This window comes from Melanaphis sacchari, unplaced genomic scaffold, assembly GCF_002803265.2.
Source record: "Melanaphis sacchari strain LSU unplaced genomic scaffold, SCAv2.0 Contig40_pilon_pilon, whole genome shotgun sequence".
NCBI lineage: Eukaryota > Metazoa > Arthropoda > Insecta > Hemiptera > Aphididae > Melanaphis > Melanaphis sacchari.
Window position 1 is genome coordinate 1,796,905 of NW_020271264.1, and position 27,301 is coordinate 1,824,205.

The following is a 27,301-nucleotide window of genomic DNA, read 5'->3' on the forward strand; positions in this document are numbered from 1 at the left end:
GTGTTATGTATTTTTTTTTTTTTTTCATAAAAAAAGAAAGAAAACATTTTGTTACTTTGAATTTTTTGTTTTTATTTCATTTAAAACCCTTAACGATTAAAAGACAATTCATGATAATATTAAAATGTTAAGACTTAAAATATTGTGTCGGTTAATAATAACGATGTTTGAGAAGAGTAATACCGATTGAAATATACGATTAAAAAGATGAACAGAACACAATGTTATGTATTATTAAATATCATAGATGTAGTCGAATGAAAATAATTTGGTTTTTCGTCTACATTTTTTGTGCATTATCTTACAATTAGGATCAGTCTTAGGAGATAAAAAAATAGAAGTACGTTTGGATGTGTAAGGCATATACAGCGCGATGAGTAGTAGTAGTTATAGTAATAATACTAGTAGTAAACAGTAGTTAGTAGAATTAACAGTAATGATGGTATAGTAAAGAAATCTGATTTTTGAAAACTGTGTTCATGACTATATTTTAGTTGACCGAGAAGAGACTCATAACAGTCAACATTCGACAAGGGTTACTACACAGTGTGTGTGTGTGTGTGTGTATGTATCGTGTGTGTGTGTGATGTACGAGTAAAGCAAGTATGACAGGAAAATTAAGAGGAGGAGGATGTCTATTATCAACGAGATTAACATGAAATAACCATAATTGCCGTCGCCATCTTCAACAGGATAGTACGAACATTATGAAATCTTTCGCGGAGACCTACAGTGACAAACGTGTTTCCTCGTCCTCGTTCCGATCTGGCAGTTGTATCGTCGTAGTCCATCATCGGCGGCGGCTGTCATCTAGACACAGCGGCGGAAGTCGAAGCCGGGGCCGCTGCCGCCACTTCGTCTCGGAAGTCTAACGATAAGTCCACTTCCAGCGTCGTTTCATCGCCGTAAGTAGTAGTTGTCGTCGTCGTAGTTTGCACGTCAGCGGACTGTTGTGGCCCGCGGAGCTGTAGGACCGTCGGGTGCGCGGAGCCCGAAGACGCGACAACCACAAATTCGCCGCCAGGCAATATTTCGAACGCCGTTATCGGGTTAGTTGGGGTATACTCCGAGACGAGTTGACCTGCAGGCAGTTTAAACGAAATAATAAACGTAAGTACTTACGAGTATATAAATATGAACAACATAACGTTTTAATATTTACAATATTTAAACACGTTAATTGTTTCATTTTTCTTTTCGTTTTGCTCCCAACTATATGAGATTGGCCTTGCTTATTAATCTTTCACCTCCACAAGGGCCTCTGGACTTCATTTAGGCTTTACTCACACAAGCTATTTTTGTGTCATTCTTTATTTTGACTATAAGTTTTTCTTTAATCCCCCCTTTCTTTTTCCTTCTAAATCCATGTCCACGTAGTCATTCTAACCAACCCCGAGTATTTTCTTCTCATAATTTAACCGAAAAGTTGAGATAATCTATTTTATCTTGTTTTGTATTTATATGTATTTCTATTCCGATTCTAGCCATGTTTGATTTCTATATGTATAGCAAATACCTAAACAAATTATGAGTTATGTATTTTGATTATTTTTATTGTTTCTTACAGTAGAAAGGTAATTGAACAATATAAATTTTACTTTGATAAAATTGGTGTATAGGTAGTAGATACTTATAATTAATAATTATACAAAAATAGACTAACTGCATAAAGGTTTATTAAAAATATATTTTACTTTTATTAATTCATTTTGAATATTTTTGTGTTTTTAGAATAATTTCAATCCTTGCACATATTTTAAGTTCTACTCGATTTTCCCCCAAACAAACAATTTTTGTTTATTACAGTTGTTATAAAGTCTCGGTTTCTTACTGAGACTTGAAAGCATTTAAGGCACAACGATCGTAACACTACTTACCGGTTGTGACATTCCAGAGTTTGATCGTTCGGTCTCGGGCGTGCGTGTCTAGCGACACGAAAGTACCTCCGGTTGGATCTAGTCGGAGGCTGGTGACTGGTGCTACGTGGCCACTGAGCGTCCACCGGCAGTTTCCGGTGGTCAAGTCCCAGATGCATATGTGGCCGTTCTCATGGCCGCTCAGAACACATCCGTCCTTAGACGATATGTCTAGCGCTACGCAGTTCACGCCGGGCTTCCACTTTTTGAACAGCGTGCCCGACTGTAAGTCGTACACCACTATGAAGTTAGGCCCGGGTTCGTCGACTTCCTATAGGAAAATTAAAGATGAACTCTATTAATATCATGATAACGTAGTTACGGGTGCAGTGCAATAAATTTCGGGGCATTGAATAGTCTGTGTCGTTCTATGCAGTTGTTCCTGATTATTTTTTTTTCAAGAGAATAACTATTAGGTAAAAGTTGAAAAATTAATTTCCGGTAATAAAGTTATGTCGATGGTTTTAATTTGTTAATTTCTAAGTTATTTATGTTACCAGCACTACCTACGTTTTACAACTTTATACAAGAGTAATACAAGTAATTAAAAATGTATAAAATATTATTATACCTATAACATCGTGTTTAAATTTATTTTTTGTTAATTATCTGATTACTGATTTGATTACAAAACATACTGCTGCTGCAGACAAGGCCGTTGCTGGAACAAATTTTCGGGGGGGGGAGCTTAAATCAAATAATATTTTCAAAAAACAACTAACACTTATTTTAAACAAAACAAAAAAAAAAATGATATTTTATTATTTATTATATCAATATATCATAATTATTTTAGAATATTTTACAGTAAATTGATATTATATACAATTATTGTTTAAAAAAATATTTTATAACATGAAATCTAGTAGACGCTTTTTTTTCTTTGGCAAAACGATCGATAACCTCATTCGGATCGATTTTAATTTGCCTGTGCACACTCAAAAGAGCTAAATCTGTAAACCGTTCTAAATCTGATGAATTACGTAAATAATTTTATAATCTTTTCATGGTTAAAAATATACATTCTGGCGTAGAAGTCGAAGTTGGTAATGTAACTAATAGTTTCAAAAGAAATATTCTTCAGGTGAATTTGTAACGACATTAATTCAATGTTTTTGACGTCCAACAGTTTTTGGTATTTTTATATCTTTTTCACTATCAACTGATTTTATAAGGTCCTTAGTTTTTTCAAAAATTTTGGAAAATTTAATATCTATATTACTCCGCATATCATGTATTTCATATAACATTGCAGTATCAACATATTCCAATGCTTCGGTCAAATTACAATTTACAAACTGTAAATTCTTACACAATGGTAATGTTTGGGTAAAAAGTACAGATGCTGTGACTATACTTATAAGAAAGTCACTGGTTATAATAGTTTTTCCCAATTGTAAAGCTTTTGATGACGTTTCAATATCACGTTTTAACTGTAATTCATCCAATGTATTTAAATTGCTTTATAAATTTCTATAAATCGTTTAGTCCGTCGTGATTTTCCATCCACGTGTTTCACATATCGATAAAATGACAATACAAGCGATAATTTATTAAATATTTATAGACGTTTCGTCCGAAAAAAAATCGTCTTTAATCGCGTGTAACTTATCTACGTATTATATAATAATATATAATATAAAATAATATATAATATAATATATATAATATTATATTAGGTATATTATAGAAAACGCCATCAGAATTTGTAATAGCTTGATTATAATAAAATGTTTAACAATAATACATATAATCGATAATCAAACATAGTTATCATATTATTTGGTACCCACATGGCCATATGGTAAATTATTATAATTAAGTTACTTACATAAATTAAATTTATTAACCATAAAATATTTCAGGGGGAGGGGGTTAACCTTAAAATCCCCTCATATACGGCCTTGGTTGCAGATTATTTATGCTAGCTAATTTATTTTCATTTTTCATTGTTATAAATTATAATTATATGCATCTACATATTAAATTAAATGTATTTAGATAAAATTAGTTCCTAAGTCATTTGTTAATTCTCATTTATAAACAAATACGAAAAGTTATTTGTATTATTTAACAATTTTAAATATTATTGACAGATCTCAATATAAGAAAATTAAAATAATATTACTTGAGCAACGCAGCACACGTAATGACCCTCGTAAGTGATGGCTGCGAGTCGCGTAATGAATTCATGGAATGGTATGCGCAAGTCGTACATCAACTGTCTGGAGGTCAAGTTCCACACGAGCAGTGGGAAAGGTTTTTGCGTTTCGTCGCCACATACCATGACTCTGCAACAAAAATGACGATGGATTAAAAAAAAGCATTGACGAATCGTTATATGGTAATCGTCATTTTCTACATTACCTTCCGTTTCCGGAAACAAGAAGCGAATTCAAAAATCTATCTTCACCAGCTTTGAAGTATGCCTCGATCGTACCCGTTTCGATGTCGATCAAGTTCACGTGCATCCGGCTTCTGGCTAACGCCACGAGTTTTGTAGAACTATGCAAACCGAAGTAAGGCATGTTTTGATTCATTACCCCTACAGAAAAATGAAAATTCGCGCGTTCAACAATAACCAATTGTAGTCTCTTGCATTAGGAAGTAGGAATTATATTAGCCGTAGTAGGACAATGTAATAGAATTATAATATTATAATTCTGAGGACATTAGTTTTAATACTACGGTTCCGATTTCCGGATTTTAAAATGTTATCATCCCGGTTCTACTTTTTAAAATATTTGGAAATAGGATTTCGAGATATTGATATTTTGCATTGTTATGAATTAGGTTTTCAAAGTTTAAGCTGGATAAACAAAGGAGAGATAAAAAAAATTGTATAGCTCTCACAAGAATAACTAGTATAATTATTGTATCATAACGACAAAAAAAGTCGTCATACCGCGTAACTAATTAATTATAAGCTACTTATAGAATATTATATTATATATATTTTGTTTTATTAAAAAAAACTAATGAAATACGGTCTCAATTTTTTAAAACCAAAGAAACCCGTAGGTATGCCAGAAAATGTCGTCATACTTTCTAAGAAAACTAATAAAGGTTCCAGTCAGCCGTCAGGTTCAGGTCCAGTGCAACGTAACTATAATGATAAATGTTCTCTGATTGTTATAATATCATAAGCATACCTTTCAGTTTGCTGATCACTTTTCCAGTCGCCAAGTTGATGACGATTAGTTTTCGTTCGCACAACACTATGCAACGCTGATTGTCGATCAGTTTCAGCGCAGTCGGATGAAGGATTCCCTTGAGCGTACGTACCCTCGAACATCTGTATACCCAAATACATGGACCCAAAAAAAGAAAACCTGTCAAGTTGACTTCCCCGACGGCCTTATAATATATTCGGGCGAACTCACGTGTGTACGTCCCACACGCTTATCTCTTTCTGCCCGGTGCTGACGGTGATCACATAGTTTGCGTCATCATTGAATCGTTTGACTAAGTCGAACCTCCCCGTGGCATCGAGGCTATCCGAAAGCGGCACAGTGGATTCTAACAACTGCGTTGCAGCGTCCACTGGAACTAGAGGCATCAGTGTTGGGAAAGGAGGCGCGTTTATCAAAGCCCGATACCGGTCGGCCATCGGCTGGTACAGTGACATCTGCGAGAACAGCTGATAACCGTTGTCCATCACGGCTGGCATGGCAGATGATAGGAAGTCTCTAAGAAAACGTGCTTCCGGCTCTTGGGCGTGTACTGACAGTTCATCCAGTAACTGTATAGAGGAATATAAGAATAATATTATGTACTATAAAATATTCTACACGCGCATACACTAGGAAAACATTAGGTGTGCAGGAATAAAAAAAATAATTTCTGGAATGTAAATTGAGAAAACCGATATTGATAAAACAAAATTGCATCAGAAATATTTTATGACTAACCAATCATTTTCCAATCAATTTTTGCTACCTCATATTCTGTTTTCTTATGTTGAAAGGGACATTGTTTTACATCTAGAATATTACCAAGAGGGAATTGCATCCTTAGTTATCTTCCTTCAAATGTCACCTATGACCTGTATATACGCTTGTATACGAATATTTTCTAGACGTTGTTATGAGTTAAAGATTGTCTATAGTGACTAAAATGTCTAATTACTAGATTTATAAATAAAAAATGGTCAAGCTGTTTTTAACTTACTAAAAAAAAATTTACCAGCAACAACTATTAAGTTATTTAAATTTTTTTAAGATATTTTGGAAATAATTATACAGCCCTGTTGTGGGATATACCGTTTGCAAAGGTGACTGTCATGTGGGTTCATGGAAATTTCACGACTATAAAATACGTATAACTCATATGTCTCTTACTTGTTGTCACTCAACGCTGGTTTCACAAAAATAGTTGTTTATAACTTAGGTTTCAATATAAAATTGCAAAAAATTTTGTTTTGCATTTTTCCATGTACAAGTTTTATCTTTTATGCTCATATAAAAATATGGAATTTATTATTATAGAATAAGGTTTACAAATATCAAAGTATTATGTAAAAAAAAGGATGCAATTTATAGTAAAATTAAAAAGTAGTGATTATAAAAACCGTTTAAATGAAAAATCTTTTTTTTTATGTAGGTATAAATAATAAACAAAAAGTTATCTCTATATCTTGATAATATTAAAATTTTAAAAGTATGCTTAAATCAGAATATTTGCATTGAGTCTGCTGAAACATTCAAAATAGATTTGAAAATAAATACTTTATTTATTGAACAAGTATTCTTGATAATAGTAGTGAAATTACTTTAAAAATACTTGCAAAACTATTATTAGAGAGAGAAATACAATATATTGCAAGTATAATAGTAACATAATATATAATATGTTAAGGCGTATTGTATGAAAAATGTATCCTAATAATTAATCGTATTTGCTATCATATTTTAAATTTTTTAATATTCGTTTATTTTAAAATTTAGAGTAATGGAGAGTATAGGTAGAAAGTGATCATCCTACACAGGTATTTTAGTACGCTATCTGTAGCATTATTAATTATTATATATCACCGTAGTCGCGTCTTTTTAATCGACGTGAGAAAATCGAATACTCGACTTACTTGAAGTACCGTTCCATGATTCAATTTTTCCAAAACCCAGTCAAGGTTGCTGAAAAATTGTTTGATCGTTTCGGCCTGGTCCGTCAGGTGAGTGCACTCGTCCAGTTTCCTGCGTTTCGGCAAACTCTTCTTACCGCAGTCGTCCTTCGACACCACCTGTCACCGAACAAAGAATATAATACACCGTTAAAAATCAAAATAATTAGGTAAACTTTTCATATTAGTAGTCTCGAAAGTCGGAAAGATTAAACTTAAATGTATAGTAATCTAAATTCTAATGTCAAAAATAGAAAACAATTTTCGGGAAGGAGGATTAAGTCCCATTATTATTTATTTTATTTAACTTTCCGTAAAATCATTTGAAATAATGTGTTAATATATTTTTCAATTTATAAATAATAAATATAAATACATATTTTTACACACCATTTTTTAAACATTGATATTTATTTTACTCATGAGATAATAAAGTAAAATTAAAATTAATTTTATCATCAATAGTTATGCAATATTACGTATAACGTATAAGTATGTTTCGTGTCATAACATATAAGTTATTTCATTTTAATGTATCTAGTTTTGTGTATTATATTCTTGTATACTTACAGAAAACATTAAACAAACTCAAGGAAAATAAAAAACACATAAAAAATGTATAAAACCTTATTACGAGTTAAATTTTTTTTTTTTAAATGAACTCATCATAATTTGGGGGCCTCATACTATATCTCATACCTATCTGTATAACTGCACAGTGTATACCTGATCTTCGAAGTATAAAAGTATTTTTTTGTTAATGCGCTGGATAGACGTACTATAACGCCGACTAGCTACTTCGGCGACTACGGCATTTTTCCACCGGGTCGTTGCGTACCGATCCGTTTTGAACCAGTACAAAAACGACGACATCAGCTCGTTAAACATCGCCCAGAAGAGACCGGCTGACGTCGGAATCGCTGAAATATGATACGATAATAATACAATTTTTCGTCAACTTAACATAATTGATTTAACGGTTGGATTATCTAATTACTTTTCTCATATTATCTAATATTTTAACAAATATTGGTATAAATCTTGTTTTTGTTTGTATTTTAATTATTTTTTTAAAAGATTATTAATCATGATAATTTTTTTTTTAAGTGAACGATTTTGTTCCTTTTCTCAAGGAATATCTGTGAGGTTTTCCCGATTTTTTACTTATTAGTTATTACAAGCATTTATGTGTGTAGGACTGTTGGTTTTGGTTATGCTACCATTATGCACAATATATCAATCTTCTATCTTCGCAATAGTCGCAACTGACGTATTTTATTTTTATACAATATAACATTTCACATTATAGCCTTAAATATACGAATATTATACATAATTAATAACATACCAGTGACGGAAAGGTCTGGATTTCGAAATTCATTTTCCGAAGATAGTAATTCAACCAACTCCGAATCAAGTAAACCGTATCGGGTGGCGCACATGTGGCCAATCACAGTGGATACCTTAAAATAATACAAGTAAATATTATTTGTTAATAATAATATATTTACGAAGTTTATAAAACGTTTTGATTCCGAACCGATTATAAATTTATTTTTTTATATGGCACCGTTTTTAAATGTTCGATCAATCTCTATGTTAGAATTTTTGCACTATACCTATCATTATATTCTTTTAACGATTACAGTTTTAATTATTTTTAAACGGGTTTGAAAGTGATTAACGAATCATTAATATAAATAAATGATGCCAACTGATACTTGAATTTTATTTATTATTTATATTATATATACATAGCAGCCAAAAATTATGTTATATAATTATTTGTGAAGGTATAATATAAATTATAATTAAGTTAAGATATATTGTACCTTGTCTTTGCCGAGATGTGATTCAATGTTATCGAAAATAGCTTCCACCCACTTTTCTGACGAAGATGGTTGTTTCGAATTTCGTATTTTAGAACACAACAAGCTCACTTGAAATTCTAACGGTGTTTTGATGATTACCGTTTTGCAGTCGATTTTTGTCGTTTCACCACTGCTGCCGATGCCACCAATCGGTCGGATGATCGCTACCGATAATAAGGAGTTGATTTGTTCGTCCGTCAAGTCTGCTATCTGTAAATATATAATGAAGTATAATTTAACCATGAGAATCGATATTAAACATACGAGAAATCAATAACATAAATTATAATAATACTTATAGGTAATAGGTCAAGTTAATAAGTTATAAATTATTACTAACCCGTATATATGAATCCGTTGTTTTTATGGTTTGATACAATCGATTTAGATGTGTTGAAGGCTCCGAGGCTGATACTATGATCTTGACGTTGTTGGGCAGTGACTGCGGTATCCAATCCACAAAATCATTCTCGAACTATACACACAAACGAATATGACGTGATGAAAACAAAATAAATGACAGGAACTTTGTATAAATATAACCATATATATAACTGTAAATATGACGCACTATAAAACCCAAAAATACATTTAAAATCTCAAATAATGCACAAAAAATTATATTTTTAATTTGTATATGCAAATTATAAATTTAAATTAATCATTAAGCCTTGATTTTATTATCTAAACTAATCGTATACCGTATCACATTAATATGGGGTGTAGAATTTTTTTTTAAAAAGCGAAAATATTGGTGATAGATACTTCCAAAATAAAATTTGAAAAAAATGAGCTTAACATTGTAAAAATTAAAATAAACGTTTCAATATGATATTATATGTTACGTTTTACGACAATTAAATATAAATGTATTTACACAAAATACACAATCCTGTTTAATTATAAGTTTTAACTTTATGAGAAATGTTATCTAAAATGTAGTAATAATTACTCGGTCTAATCCGTCAACGATCAACGCCACCGGCCATTTCGATCCAATCGAACTCAACAGACGTGTTATTTGTTCAGAGTATAGTTGTACGTCCTGAAAACGATGGTGGTGAAAAAAACATAATAAAACGGAATTTAAGTATATTTTTTTTGAAACAAAACTCACGTGCTTGTACCAAGTACATTTCCCGCTATCCACAAGATTCAATTGAACGACTAGTGAGTGGAGCGTTTGCTCCAGTGATGAGCTATTAGCGGATGCGTTGGCGAATCTCACCATCACTACTGCATTTTTATTCCATAGATAACATTGTTTCGCTATGGCCGCCATCACCGTGGTCTTGCCTGACCCCGATGGTCCGTACAAGATCAACGGGTACGCTGCGTCCGCATTCGTCAAATATCTGCGTGCATCGATACAGATAAATTATTGTATTCGCACTCCACAGATAATCATATAAATTAACATGTGCACCCACAAAACAGTTGGAAAAAACAACCAACGTTTGGCTTGGAATTTTAATCAATGGATCTTGATTTTGTTCACAGATTTTGTAAAATAATCCCAACAGGATAAATATATATTACATTTCTACTTAAATATTACAAAAGGAGATTTTTTATAAGTTAATACCTGATAAATAAATTATTTCAATCTCTTTTATGATTTAGTTAGTAGCTATTTTTATTTATTAAATTATATATCATATTATAATAATTTTTACTTTTTAGCACGTTCCATAGCTTCATCCCGGCGAACAGCCCGTTTGGCCGCGTTGTATCCGAACCACGCTTGTATCCTCAGCTCTTCCAACAGTTTTACGCTTATACCATACGTTGGCTCTTGTTTTTCCTATACATACATATCGATAATAATAATAATAACAGTATTAAATTTTCAAAGTATCACAATTCAAATTTTTAAGAACTTTTGATTATAAAATAGTTTTATACTATTGATACTAGTGATTTTAACAAATTTTGTCTAAATTTGAAATGTTAGCGATGTATTTTCAATGTTTTTAAACTGCTTTAAAATCAATTCATGATGAACATTAATAATAGGTCTAATGTCGCAAATAGAAAAAGTGTCGTTATAAGAGGTTTAAACATCCGAAATTTTATTTTTATTTTCAATGTACACAACTTTAGAAGTATTTTTATTTTTGTCTCGAGGGTTTCTAGAGATAGAAACTGCTTAATCCGTCTACTTCCATCTTTGCTTCTTTTTTAATAGTATTTACTGTACACAGATATCTCAGTGTACAGTATCGGTAAACTGTAAATTATTTACTAATAGAGATCATAAGGGAAAGGATATCTCATATTTTTGAAAACAATTTTAGCATGACCTTTTTAATTACATCATGACTAGTTAAAAATTTAAAGTTTCAGGACCACGTATCCTTTTAATAACTTTTCTTTCGAATCCAAGCAATTATATATTATTACTATATTTTATAATGGTTAAATTTGTATCGTGTATTAGACACTTATATATAAACTATGCTATACTTACACTTTCCTTGTCTATAGATTCGATAATAGACATTAATACGGATCCTATTTTCTTTATAGATTCCGTCGCGTTGGATATTTCGTAAAATATGATATTGGTTTCAGGCAGTTCATTCTGTAACAAGCAAATGCATATACAAATGTTTATAAAATATAGAAAAATTAAAAAAAAAAATCTATGAGAAAACTACAAAAAAAATAATATTTTATTAAGTTAGAAATAAATGAATATTATACCTTCAACTGTTTGCTAATTTGTTCGAGTCTCTTTTTGGATTCCATCGCAGTAGTTTTACATTTGTGATCGGAAATCACGTCGTAATTGTTGATAATCCACACAGACCTTTTAGCCAATTCGGCGTTCAACATGATCTCATTAAGAATTTCCTATAAACGTAATAAAATGTCCAGTTTCCAAATAATTGGGTTTATTATTCGACCCACATAAATCAATAACAATTTACCAATATTTAATTGCCAGTTTACCTGTTGAAAAACTTGTTCATCGTAACCGTTCTGTGAAGATTTCGAATCAAACATCTTCATGAGTGCGATTTGCAGCTGTACTTTTTCATCGTGCCACTGTTTTTCGTCGGCTTCCTGAAAAAAAAATTATAATATGATATTGATAAAAAATACTAACACACCATAAATAAATATATTTATTTAAATATCTAACGGGCAGAACAGTCATGTATAAAATGTGCATTGTATATATTGTAATGATATGATTAAAGTATACCATGTTTGTACAAACAATATTAAACGAAGAAAAATTTAAGAATTTATAGAATACTCTAACAATACAAGAAGATAAGAATAAAATGAAAAAATAGGTAACCGCTGTTTTGAACAGTAGGTGACGAGTGTACATTTTTATTGAGAAAGTTGTCACGTGTGTGTGTTCCATTTTAATTCAACAATTAATTATTGTATGCAGAAAATGATTTTAAGCGAAAGCGATCTGTTTGATTATGTTAATATGTATATTTATGTTACGATTAAATAATGTATTTTACTATAATCTATTAGTAAGTGGAATTATTTTTACATAAAACATTGCATTTAAAAACAACATTGTGTCTATAAAATAAACATTTTAAATGTCTATAAATAACTCAAAAAGAGTAAAATTGTTTGAAAATTATACCACAAACGTTGGATTATACGTATAAAAAAAAAATTGGTGAAAATTTTAAGTACCTACTGACATTTGTTTTTAATTACAACAAAATAAAAAACCAACTATTTTACACGTTAAAAAATGTCATTCAATTTTAAACTTTAAACACTTATAAAATATATATCTTCAGCTGGTTAACCCTCCTATTGAATAGAAGAGATGAAATAATTATCAACAGACTTATATCTGACTAACATACAGATAACCATGGTAAAGGAAGAAAAACCAATATGCACTACTTGCAGAACTGAACTTTCAGTCAACTACATAATCATAATTAAAGAATGCCTTCAGTACGCAGACGATGATAAACAGCAACCTCAATGTTCCCAGTACCCTAGAGCCTAGGTCCTAGACAAAGCAATTGGTTCAAACGTATGGACAACGTATTAACCTAGTTTTAAAGTTCTTAGTCAAAAATAAATTATATAACTTAATCTAATATAAAAAAAACTGTATTTATTTAAATTGTAATAAATCCAATAGTATGAAAGCCATTTTATTATTTTTATAAATTAGATAAATTAGACCGTGAATTACGTATATTTAATTAACTTAACTATATTTATGTATATATTATCATGTAGGTTATAAAAATTTAGCTTTAAAAATTCGATAATTTGATTTGTATTCCAAAAAAATATACTTGCCATAATTGTATTTTAGACCTTTCTACTATACAAAAAAAAATCGAAGGCCACGCATGGCTCTATACGCGTGTACCAATATCTATTACCCATAATTTATTATTACATGTACTATACCTGAGTCTCGAATGTCGTTTCAAACATCATCTCGTTGCGGAGCTCGAAGTTGTTTTTCTGCGCATCTAGTGTGTACCATTTTTCGATCAGTTTACTGGTGTCTGGCGTTTTGATCCTGGCCAGATCGAAATCCTGTTTGGTCATCTCATGGGGTAGAACTGGCGGACCCAGCGAGTCGTCCACGAAGACAACAGGAACAACGTGACCGAAGCGGTTCTGCCGGCGCAGTTCCGCCAGCCGGACAGCGTTGTCTAGCTGTCCGAATTCTTGTTGATGCTGGTGGTCGCAATATAGGTCTACTACATGTAGTTCGTAACCAATTTCCGTGCATTTCGACCGGATTGCCGGTAGCACATTTTTGTACAGGTTTTGTCTTTCGTCTGGAAATCCTATTAGTTACATTAAGTTTCAAAAATTGTTTGATAACATCACGCACGGATTTATAGTTATAAATTATTTTTAGGCAGTAAGCAGGTGTTTAACTTTAAATACGTATTTTCTTGTTAAAACATAAAAAATTCGATTTACATTTTTATAGCTTTACGAAATAAAGACAAGAAACATTTTATTTTAATAATTTTAAGTTTTTATATCCCATGCAGTCATGCATAACTCATAAGTAAACAGTAAACCGATTATAAGTGTATAATGAACCGAAGTCGAAAGTTGAAACAAAATATATATATATATATATTTTGCATAAACTAGATATATAATTCTAATTATATATAATATATAGATATTATAAGATATAATATATCTAGCATATAGATAAAGCAAACATGTTGATGATCATCATTAATACTCAATAATCAATACTTTTATGTATTATATATTTATTAGCAGTCTATCTACCTACTAATATAATATAACTAACAGTAGTGTGTTTTGAAAATTAAGCCTGAAATAAAACTATAAATATTTTGTTGATCACTTACCTTTATTATCCGGCAAACAGATGTAGACGACAATTTTGTTTATTTTTTGATTTGCAGTCGGTTCGAAAACGCCAAGCAGCAATTTTTTCGTCTCAATTGATACATTTTTTAATTCATCCGATAGTATACACGTAAACGGAAGACATTTTTCTGGTGTTTTATCTATTGGGAAAATATTATTTTTTTTTTTAGATATTACTAAACTGTCAAACAAAGACTTTCTTTGTATTTCACAGTGTAATTACTAATTAGTAAAATGTATAATAATGTTTTACGAGACGCCGAAACTTATGATAATATAATACATTTTATTCAATAATATACTTAGTAGTTACTGAAGTTTAAAGTGTTGACAATTCATACTACAATAGTGATTAGAAAGATCTAAAATCACCCAATTAGGTTTAATTATTACACCTATTACTTATATAATAAAGTCGATATAATTTTAAAATAAAAGTAGATTTTATAAAAAAAGATTCAAATGCTTCGATAACCAGGATATACAGCCTACGTTACGAATAATCAATATTGCGCTGTACCTACATCATATCGATACTATTATTTAATGTAAATAATTTGGTGAAACGTTATTATGTTTAAAAAAATATGGCTCGTAACAAGCCACCTTCGGATTGACCTTTGAGATTAAAATTTAATATTGTATAATATTATAGGTATTTGGATAGGAACCGATATTTTTTGAGTGTTATCTATATTATACAAGTTCGATCCCATATTTTACAAGCAAGCCTACACTATAATTAAGTCAGTAATTGTTCACTTAATATATTATGCTATTTGAATTTCTATTATAAACGTTATGCACTTGTTAGAATTACAATAAAATAAAATTTTAAATAGATATTATTTTTTTAAAGTAAAAAAATTCATGTATAAATAATTATTATTTATCTTTAACCATATCAATAAATTATAAAAATATTTAGTTTACAGAATTTAAGACATCAACTACGAGAAGACACTAAAATACTTCGTACCTATATATTTAAAAATAAAAAAAATTATAAACTATAAATTACAATCTAATTTTTACCCGTGCGTATGATTTATATAATTCACAATTAAAAAAAATATATTTTTGTATTAATGTAAGCATATTATTGTGTAATAATTTTTCAATTAGATAAATTATTATTTATAAGTACATCCTTACTGGTTATTTTACATTTTACTTAAGAATTTAAAATATTGATAAATGTGTGGCTAATTATAGCCATATAATATTATATAGCTTAATATTAATGTAGAGACTTTCAATGTAGGTACATTCATTTGAATATTGCAGGACTCAAAAATAGTAACACTGTGTAGACTGTAGAGACATATTTGAAATTTTACCAAAAAAATTAAATTTGTTTTATTTTAATACTACTGGATACGAAGAGCCCTTTTTCAATACCCTCCTTCTCCATCATTATTAATTAATTAGGTAATTTATTTTTATTAACAGTGATATTTATTTTTTATTTTAAGTAATAGGTACTAATGTTATTTATAATCATATTATAGCTTTGTAGTTTATACTAATTGTGCTCACGAGTCACGTATATAACTCGTATAAGTGCAGTATATTAGTTATGGTTATACGCATATAATACTTTACCTATGGCAGCGGATATGTTGCTTGGTTCAAAGGGTTTGCAGATGATTGTTGATGTGGTTGACTGTTCATCGGGTTGTTCAATTTTCGGAATTATAAAAGGCACCCCACCGACGTTACAGTTAGACGCATGTGCTGCTTTGGTGCTGTTGGTCACCGTTGTCGTTGCCGCCACAGATACGGCGACTTGGCTTTTACCCTTTTTGGGTACAGATATCACATTAGTTGCCTTGTCGGCTTTCTTTTGACTTTTTTTATAACGAGCTTTTTGCAAATATCTATATAAAAATATAAGTAAAATAAAATTAATTTAATTTTTAATTCTGACAACTAATATTTCTATTAGTGAACTGAAAACATAAGACCGCATATAACACAAAAGCCACAGACCACAATGTTGAATCTTATAAATTGGCAATTACTCTTCCCCCTGAGAGCTTTTTTGTTTATCGATTTATTTACGTTAATAATTGCATTTCATTAAGATTTTCGTTGAAAAAATATTAATGATAAATTCGATAAGAATTGAAATTTTTATAAGAAATCAATATTATGCGATCTATGAGCAAATTCAATTGGCGAGTCACGATTTAAAATATTTAAATTCGTGATGGTGGACCTACAATCTATTGTTTTTTAGTTAGGGTTTTTTTTTATCATTTTTTATTTAATTATTGTGTAAGTGAACTCTTGAATACACCATTGATAGTTTACGTATGTACACATTTTTGGAACACGTCCCGTACGTGACGATATAATAATATTATATATTATTTTAATAAAAGAGAGCGCGCCAAACACGCGCATGTTCCAAATATAAAGCATCGCGCCATCATCGCTTCGCGACATAAGGTTTTGTGTCGAATTTGGCACTGAGAAAAAAGCTTATACGAAATATACGAATAGCTGTGGCGTATGTGGATTTTTCGGGGGTGGGATAGAAAATCTTAATTTTATTTACGTTATTCACACGCATACCACAGTATTACACCTAATTATATCATAAGTGTGCGTCTTATTTTGCTGCTTCTATAATCCATACTTTAGAGATCACAGGCGCGTCTTTGCTTGACTGCCATAACTTATAAATATAAACATGGTAATATAAATACGCATGCGACCATGCGGTTAATCACATCAAATACTACTACGACTACAGAAAAAAAAAAAATGTTGCTCAAAAAAATTTTTCTTGTAATACTTTAAAAATACCAAATCATCTTCCACGTACAATTAAAATCTCATGTTGGTAAATACTCATATAAATTACACGATATTTTTGTTTATTCTAATTCAGTATAATATAATGACTGTTATGAGTTATGACTAACTTGGGTTTGAAATTTAATGCTCTAAAAGTTTATTAAATATATTATATGTAAATATGTATTTAAAAATCAAAAATGTTTGGGTACCTTTATATTAATAATAATTAATGGTTTAATTATAAACTAGTTCAAATAAATTAAAAATTTTTTAACTGAATATTATATACTAATTTTACAATTGTTTGACGTATACATTTGATGATTTTTAAAGCTATTACTAAATGTAATTAATTTTCACTCAAATTTTAATTTATTTATTTAATAATCGTAAAATATGTGTGTTAAAAGTTTTAAAAATTAGAAAATTCGCTTTAAAAAGTTAAAAATTTTATACGTTTACCCATGAAGTGAATTTATTACTTGCTTAACAATAAATCAAACATTCTAAATAAACACGCACACAACAAAATTATGAGCACTAGTTATGACTAGAGACCAGATTTTAATACAAAGTCAATTATTTTGTGTGTGCTTAAGAAAAATTACAAAATTCTTTTCATATGAATACATATAATTCTAAAGTGAAACTTTTTTTTTTACGTTTTTCAATATTGACAATATTTTACATTTTTAGAATATTTTTTTAGAATTTTCCGACTATTTCATAAGTTTTTAGTACATATATTAAATCATTGTACGAAATTTTAATGCAAATTAAGAAATTCAAAATATTACAGCAAGAACTATTGTTTAATGTTTTTCTAATATTTACTTTAATAGTTTTATTTTCATATATATATATATATATATATATATATATATATTTATAATTATTTTATACATATATTCATATTAAACATAAATGAATGCGATAAGTTGATAACATAATAAAATTATTTTTTATCCTTTCCAATTATTATCGAATATGGTGTCTTACTGGGATTTAAACAAATAATAACTAAATGGTCAGTTGGAGATACATTATGGTCACATTTATTTCCATTATATTGTTAATTTATCTTTCGTGCCTAAGTATACTGTATTATAGAAATATTTTAAAAATGTCGAAAGTCAAACTGTTGTTTTCATATTGTTTGCTTAGTTGCATGTGTATAAAAAAAAATATATTAATAAATTTAGGGAACTATCGAGTTAAATCATATTTTTAGAGCATTTTTTGGATAGCTTTTAGCCTTTAGGGTATTTAAAATTTAAATTCAGGCTTATCAATTAATCATCATGATTTGATTGTCCAACTGAGATTGTACATTGCATTCGTATCTACATTGAATATTGATCATTATATAAATATATAATCTATAAACAAATACGTGTTAGTAATTATATAGATTGTATACATATAAATAAACAAAGAGAGAGAGAGAGAGAGAATGAGTGATGAGATAAAATTAAATTTAATATAATGCTCAAACGTCAATTACCCTAACTAGTAACTTCCATCAATCAATTATTATAAATTATAATCATTTAACTCACGAGAATACGCACGGGATTGTAATATTTTTTTATTGCATCATAGATAAATATAATAATATGTTATTATTTTAAATGGATAATGCATAAATTTAAAATGCATAGTTTAGAAATTAGAGTTTAAATTATAATTTATTACAGGCACACGCTTCAGATTATAATCGTACTACCCACTTGTATCGCAAATATAATATTTAACAACTAATGATTTTCTTCTCGAAACTTTTCTATACATTTATTAGATATAATATAGATAAATATTTAATATATAACCTTTATAAATTAATATAATATACAATTAGAGCCGGACACAATAGTTGAATATCATGCTTAAAAAAGGTTTTGTTATTGCCATGTATACAGGGTTCATTTATCGGCAATATGAAGAATACCATTTTTCTTATAATTTTTAAATACTTATTAATATGATTTTTTTTTTATGATAATCGGTTTTGATTATGTGGAGAGCTATGATGATTTAAAAATTATACTAATGTCGCCTATAATCTATAAACATTTCATAATTTATAAAAACTTTCTAATTAGAATTAGAATTATATTAAATATTACATCTTTCTATATTTTTTTAAAGCCATTATTTTTTAAGACTATTATCCTTTGTATAGACATCTCAAAAACTATTCGTTTAAATTTTGATTTACATTTACATTTTCAGAAAATTGCCTTTTATAAAATTCAATATAGAAAAATAGTTCTTATTTGAAAAAATAAATGTTTATCGTTTACTTAAAAATTTTAAAATCAATATTTGAATAAATTCATTAATAAAAGAAAAATGGGCGAAAGCATCCTTGGTGAATTATGGTATGTACATATTATACTGTACAAGCATACAATCGTTTATAATGTCTATATCTGCCTTATATATATCTAAATATTAATCAAATTAATCGATTTCATGACTAAATAAAAATGACAATCTTAATTATTATTTAAGAATGAGTTTACTTGATTATATAATAAACGCCAATATCAAAAAAAGCACAAAAATAATATGTGATTATTTTTTTTACTATAGATTTTGGGGCAATATCCTGACCCTGAATATTTAATTTTTCATTATACGTTTTATCTTTGTGAGCAGGTTAGGTATATTTAATAAATACCCTATGACTATACATAAATATATAATATAGATAAGCGTCTGCACATGTACATATGTAAATAATTGTTTGTTAAAACGGGCATTGTGCTTACATCTACTAAAAATTACCAAATATATTCAACTTAACTGAAAATAACAATCCTGAAAGAGAGCCGGTGTATCAAATCATACTGGTACGTTGTATTTACATTAGGTAAGTATACATTTTACCGTCAACGGGCAATTAAGTGACGGACTATGTTATTGTTTTCAAGTCACATAGACTAAATTAGTCGTCTATTATTACTGTAGGAATAGACAATAAATAACAATATTATAACGAATCATTTGTTGGATATTCTTGAGAAAAATGCATGTGTATAAATAATGTCAGTACATAGTACAGACCAGAGACTAATGCGGTCATGTCATACTGGCATAGTATTTATAAAGTCTGGATTCAGAAATTATGGGTCCAGGTTTTTTCAGGTTTTGTTGTATAATTTATATACGATAAACATACTACAAAGGTAGGGTTAGAGATGTAATTAATACACTAAAAGAATGCTTTTAGCCATAAAAATTCAAAATAATGTTCCTATAAAATGCAGTTCATTTTTTTTATCTTGAAGAAAACTTTAAAGAACCAGATTTGTCAAAAAATGTAAAGTAAAAACTTTTTATTCTAATTTAGAAATACACGAAACGTAAATAGTAAAGACGAGCATTGTGTAGCTTTATGAACCAATGTAAAGTGCATTGAAATCCCAGCCTTATAATTAAGCAATTATATACCAATTAATATTGAATGAAGAGACCCATCTGCCTCCCCTCTTCCTTTATCTGGTCCTAAAACTTACACAGCTATACTATTATTTATTAATATTTAGGTATTCAATAATAAAATTATAATTATAAATATAAAATAATTATAAAAATAATATCTGTATTTTAGACTACAATTTTTTATACGAACGTTCTAGTAATTTTTTTTATTATGATTGATTTTTGTCTATTCAATAAATTATTTTAATACATTAATTTTTCTTGATAATTAAAACATTTTTAAAGCAAATAATTCATTTACTGACGTCAAGTAAATACCAATTAATATCTATTAATTACTTTTTCAAAAAAAAATGTATTAACATTACAAATTTTTGTTTTATTAGTTTTTAATTTAATAACAAATGGCCTCCTTATTCTAATTATAACAACTTAGTAACTTTTGAAACCTTAAATTCTTAGCAAATCATCAAAGAAAATATTCTTATTATGTTATGCTCTTTTTTAGGAGTAAATATTAAATTACATATATTAAGTTTTATTAATTTTAAAATAAATTATAATAGTATTATAAATATTTTTTTGTTTTATATTTCGCATAACTCCTTTCCTTATTGATATGCTATTCTCTTCGATTATTATTCAACTCAATAATGGTAGCTGGTATACCTAATTCAATTAATAACGATTTTAATTTATTTCTTTGATACACATTTTCTTGTTATTATTATATTAATTTTCTTGTATTTTATTCGGCGTTATTTTAGTTATTAAGTTATTTTGTAATTTTTATTTACTACACTTAAATCTTTTATTTTTACTTAAGTACAAAGGTAAAATATAAAATATTGTATTAATATTAAATGTTAAATTTCATCTGTATAATGAAAATCTGACAAGAATATGTTTTTGTATGAAAACAAAGTGTACGTAATACAATAACTGTTAATATGTGTATGTTTAAATATACAGAGATTCATCAAATATGCTCATTCTAATTTTTTCCTTTGATAATGCATTTATTTAATTTCTGAGATTTTTATCCCATTTAAAAAATTTTTTATGGCGACTGTATTAATATTAATTATTATCATTTTTAGTTATCATAGCCCTCTACATTAAATCTATTATCGTTGACTATTGTACTGTTGTTTTTAATTATAAACAATCACTAAGCATTAAATGAATCAAAAGTGAGTTAATAGTCCTTTAAGCATGATTTAGTGTCTATATTGGCCCATGATTGACTTATTAAATTTTAGTCACCCATTAAATTTATCGATTTTTGTATAACTCGGCATTAGTATATTAAGTTATCAGAAACTACTCGTTTAAGTTTCTATTTATAATATAAAATATACAGATAGTAGGTATATATATGTTTAAATCGTCTGCTTAACAATTTTTATAAAAAAAATACTGATACATATTGAAAAAAAGGAGTTTGTATCGCCTCAAGATCAATAGGCAATAGCATACTTATAACTTTTACTAAATATAAAAGCAAAAATTGATACGAGCATGGTTAATAGTAAGTCAAGTAGGTAAGTGAGAAGCTACATTTATATATTTGGAGCGTAAGGCATGACGTTAAATGATAATATAGGATGTTTTAAGTTTAAACCTATGTTTTTAATGACGTGTCTTAAAATAATTGTTTACGCACAAATACCATTTGACAAGACATTTGATTATTATAAAAATAAAAATTATCAAAAACTGTTGAAGGGAATAAAATCATATTATTTAGTATATAATATTATGTACAGTGGCGTATTTACGGGGGGGGGGGGTACCCAGGTCTCGACCATCCCCCCCAGAAAAAAATAATATTAATTTATATTATGTGTTTTTAATGTTTGTATTACAATATTTTTAAAAATAACTTGGGTTTAACTATTGATTGACATTTATTTTCATAATAATAGTGAAATATAATATAATATAAATAATATCATTATTAAATCATAACTCGTATGTATTTTATTATAATGTTATAAACTTATATTTAATATTAAGACCCCCCCCCACAAAAAAATTGAAAATACGCCACTGATTATGTATTAGTGTACATTTTAACATCTGTCTAAGGTCAGTAACAAATATTAAATCGAAGTTCGTCTTTCAAATGTCTCAACGTCGTTTAAATCAGAATTCAACAAAATACATGGGATTACCTATACATATTTATTATTTTTATGGAATTTTACTGAAAGTTCGTGACCGGTCTCGTGTCACGCCGTTAGACAATTCATTTTAGGTCTTTTATATTAATCTTAGTCCGTGTCGGGTAAATCGTCGCCTGTCAGATGAACAATCAACGAATTACGATGATAATGAAAGCTATGTTACAGACTTCGATATCGGTGACAAAACGACGTCTTGTCTAATATCTATCTAGTTATAATATACATTTATACATGAATACGATATATGAACATTAAACAGTGATTGTTGCAATTTAAATCAACAAAATTAAGTATTATAATATGTGTGTGACTATTTGTTCATGAATAACAATAAAAAATAAAATACCACTTTCACTTTCTAATGTTCACTATAATGACAAATAATCACCTACCGTCCCATTATATAAATATTTATGATGACTATGCAAATACAAAATGGTAACAAATAAAATGTGAAAAAACTCCACAAATATTAATTTGTTCGTCATTATAATGATTAACCCTTTAAAATCATATCAATTTAGTTTTAATAAAAGTACATTTTTCAAACCTTCAATATTATTTTTAACTTTTCCCAATTTAATGTTGAAATAATAAAATGCAAAAATTAAAATTAAACGTTAAAATACAAAAAAATAAATTGTCTAACTTAAAAACAAACAAATAGGTATTATATACATAATACATATATATATTTTTATAAATGTTTATAAAACAATTTCAATTTAATCACAGTTTTTGTAATTACCTAATTGTGTTTTAAACTTTTAAAATAATTTAATTAAAAAATGAAAATTGTAGTAATATTCTATAGTAAGAGAAAATCGTAATTTAATAACATTCAAGTAGTAGTAAAAACTTTTAAGTCATGTGTCTGGTCCCAAAAAAGGTATTTTACTAAATATATATGTATATGTTGAGCTAAACTTCTCTCGCTACCAATGAAATATAGGTAACATATAAAGTATAATTTATATTTAAAAGCGAAAATAAATTATGTAGATATTAATTGTTGCATTTTAAAAACTATACAAAAAAGAGCATTTACTATATTATATTACACTGATACAAGCTCAAAGTGGAGGATAATCGCTTCGGGCTTTTAGTTCCTTTATCAAAAATATATAGTCTAAGCAATCTAACCTTACAACTTTAATTATTAATAAATTATAATATAATATAAAATTGAGTCAAAATGCTTATATTCCTATCATCTATACTGAATAGGTGGTATACGACCAGAAAATGTAAAAATATATAAAAAGAAAATAAATATTATGAAATATGATTATTATGTTGCAAAAATCCACTCATTCACAACATTAATCGATTTTTAATTAATTAGTAATTAATATAATTATTGCTAAGAAACTAGAACTACTAAATTACTAGAATATTATTTATGACCAAAAAATTATCTAAAATAACAATATACACTTTAAATAAATTAGTAATTTGAAAAGCATCGTGTTAGGCCATTGTAAAAAAAAAAAAAATGCAAATGAATTAAAATCCAAATCTATTATCATTATTGTTGAAAAAAATGTATTTATTTATTTAAAATATTGCAACACCATTAGCGAGTCTTTAAGGATTACCCGGAATAGTTAAGGACGATAAATTTTTTATAAGTGGATTAGAATGGGGCGAAGTACATAGTATATTGTAGAATCTCATATAAAAGCATTTAACTTCCGTTCATGCACTGACGTTATTCTAAGATTTTTTATAAAGTATTTTTAAAGAAATGAAGGAGAGTAGGTATTTAGTTAAAGAAATATTTTTGAAAAACATTTTTAAATTAGTTTTTTAGCACTTCTTTATAACTGAAGACTATGAGACTATAATTAATTACTTTTAGTTTTACGATGTCATAGTTTAGAGTTTCAACGGGACTTGAGATACAATGTTATGATAATGAAAACTGATTTTATTTAAGTTCAAAAAATTCGACAATGATTATTAAGATATAATAAGCTATAAAGCTGCTACATTTTCAAGTAGTATATCTACAAGCTATAATACATTGAGCGTTTCGCAGTTTATTAAACTTCTTTTCCTCCTACCCATTACACTAATCAAAATTGTAGACATATAACCAATGTAAGTGAAGTTTATGTATAGTAGAAATATACTGTTGTAGATCGATGGTAAGTACCAAAGGTACCTATATTTTAAGCAATCAATTTCTAAGTGCTATTGATGAAAAATTTATCAAGATTACATATATAGTGTCGGTTAAATTAGCAATCTTTTGCATGTAGGTAAGGTTCTTGATCAGACTTTTTCGATCATATTGACGAGCCAAAGAAGAAATACATGCGTTTTGGTTATGATTAAAACTAGGATTTATATGAAATAAGAATTGTAAGAGTACGATTATATTGAGTTGGAGGGAGGGACCAATGATGACGATTTTTTTAATTTTCTCCTTTTTGTCGACAGATGATGAGCGTCGTTTACTTTTTACAAGTTAAAACAATACCTACAAAATTTGAGTATAATATTTTGATAAAAAAAAACAAATTTGACACTGGCATATAAGCGTACTAAATATATATATATAGGTATATAGTTACTTTATATTTTTATAGTGAACAGTAGCAGTAGCAGCTGTACAAACAATACTCTTCCCCTCCGCGGTGCCATCACACCGCACACGAGGGAGGGTTGGCTCTTGTATCATAATAATAATAATAATTAAAACTAGGTACCTCTCATTATTTGTTACTATTATTGTTTATAAATAGGTACGATGGTAGCAGCAGCAACATACCAATATAGTAATTATATCAATATAGGTACCTAAGAATAATAATATAGCACTCAGGGACACAGTTTTAACGATAAAAAAATATAGGGCTGCCAAAGTTCACAACTTGTTCAGTTATAGTTTTGTAATCAGAGATTGCACGCGACGAGAGACTTCACCACCAACTCATACCCCTTCAATATTGAATAGTTACTTGCCTAATATTTAATAACGGCTTTGCACCGCAGCAGTACCATCATCATATTGATTTATCATGGTACGATACAAAATAATTAACCATTTTACAAACGGCCTATATCGTTTTCGAGGGTGTCAAAATAACCGTCGCTCCTACCATAATACTATTTAGGTATGTATATATTACTATTATATATATGTGTATGTGTGTGTGTGTGTGTGAATATGTGTAATACGATGCAAGCTAAACAACTTTTGGCCGCCGTCTGTAGTACGCGCACACGTCGGTATCTCTATACGACCGTTTCTATAGGTATACACCCGATTTTACCACAATAAGCGGAGCATACCGCGCATACCGAGCATATACCTCGGTCCTCAGGATGTGCGGTTTCAGACGAAACGCGAAGAACGATTTATTATTATATTTTTTAGATACACGGAAATTTAAATGTTAATAAGCACAATTAACTCACTCGTCGGAACCGCCTCCGCCGTCCTTTTGTTTCGACGAACAATAGTTTCCCATGTCGTCGCAGCCGCCACCGCCGCCGGTTTCCGACCGCCGAAAACGCCGCGCTCGTCGAGCCCGGACCGCCGACTATTAACACTACTGCTAACGGCGACAACAACGACGCGACCGGCACCGCCGCCGACGCCGCCGCGAAATCGTCACCGTCATCGTCGCCGACGCCGCCGCCGCCGGACCGACGGACGGAACGCGCGCGAGTCCGTTTTCCCGCGGCGGCGCCGCCACTAGATGTAAAAGCACCCAGAGACGTGTCCGTGTCCCGCGACAGTTGTCAGTGTATCGTAAGGCGTCTTGCACGGCCGCGACTATGATGACAACGTCACGCCGCCGTTCGACGACATATCACGGATATTGAATCAACGACGGCTGTGATTTATTATTTATTATTATTATTATTATTATTTTACGAGTAACGCACTGCAACAACAATAATAATAATACTATTGCATGTAGCCCCGCTGCGTCGTGGTCGTCGTACAACTACCGTGGCGCGCGGCGGCGTACAGTGCGGGTACTATGTACTATGTATTGCAGTATTGTGTACACACAAAATAATGCAACCGAATACGCGCGCACGGGTTTTTCCACGGGATCGTATCGCGACCGAGCGCGCGTGCGCCCGCTCTCGGCCGCCCTCGCCCCGCCGCCGGGAACGCGTGTGCGCGCGCGACCGCGCGGACAGGAAAGAGATAAAAACGGTCTGCGACCGCGCTCGAAATAGACCGCTCGGACTACGGACGTTGCCAAAACGCGCTTTCAGGACCGGGAAGACCTGCACGAGAGTTTCGACGACGGACAGTCTTCGCGACGGAACGCGTGGCGGACGACGGTAAAAGCGCGGTAAGCGCCTCCAAAACTAACGTCGCGACAACGACGACGACGAAATAAAATCCGCCGACAATCGGGTTCGGAAAAATTTCATCCCGCGCGCGCGGTTTTCCCGGACGTCGCCACCTTCTCCCTCCCTCACCACAGGTAGATGGATGGTCCGCGTTCCGGGTAAAGTGTAGCGGCGGTCACCATCGGGCGGGGAGGCATTGATTATTTGACGACGACGTTGCCAAGTGTGTTTCGCCACACAACCCCTAGCGCA

The 27,301-nt window shown here is 29.8% G+C and overlaps 1 protein-coding gene across 1 annotated transcript; it reads right to left on the bottom strand.

Annotated features, from left to right (window-relative positions):
• Window positions 1-10: 10 nt before the first annotated feature.
• LOC112597310 lies at window positions 11-26,616 on the bottom strand. Its single transcript, XM_025343293.1, has 21 exons — window positions 26,153-26,616; window positions 15,888-16,162; window positions 14,261-14,422; window positions 13,323-13,711; window positions 11,862-11,975; window positions 11,613-11,762; window positions 11,377-11,490; window positions 10,583-10,710; window positions 10,024-10,261; window positions 9,859-9,951; window positions 9,247-9,381; window positions 8,868-9,116; window positions 8,384-8,498; window positions 7,762-7,955; window positions 7,000-7,155; window positions 5,300-5,658; window positions 5,069-5,211; window positions 4,284-4,461; window positions 4,045-4,207; window positions 1,878-2,187; window positions 11-1,081 (listed from the first exon to the last, which is right to left on the bottom strand). Exons 1-21 carry the CDS (start codon window positions 26,203-26,205, stop codon window positions 807-809), a joined length of 3,993 nt encoding a protein of 1,330 aa, XP_025199078.1. The 5' UTR covers window positions 26,206-26,616; the 3' UTR covers window positions 11-806.
• Between the last annotated feature and the right edge of the window lie 685 nt (window positions 26,617-27,301).

Excerpts from the sequence above, each read along its gene's own strand:
- LOC112597310 (XM_025343293.1), bottom strand. The coding sequence starts at position 26,205 with ATGGGAAACTATTGTTCGTCGAAACAAAAGGACGGCGGAGGCGGTTCC. Across the intron at positions 11,491-11,612 it reads AAATTAGCAAACAGTTGAAG|AATGAACTGCCTGAAACCAA; the intron begins GTATAATATTCA and ends TGCTTGTTACAG. Across the intron at positions 9,117-9,246 it reads CAACGGATTCATATATACGG|ATAGCAGACTTGACGGACGA; the intron begins GTTAGTAATAAT and ends ATATATTTACAG.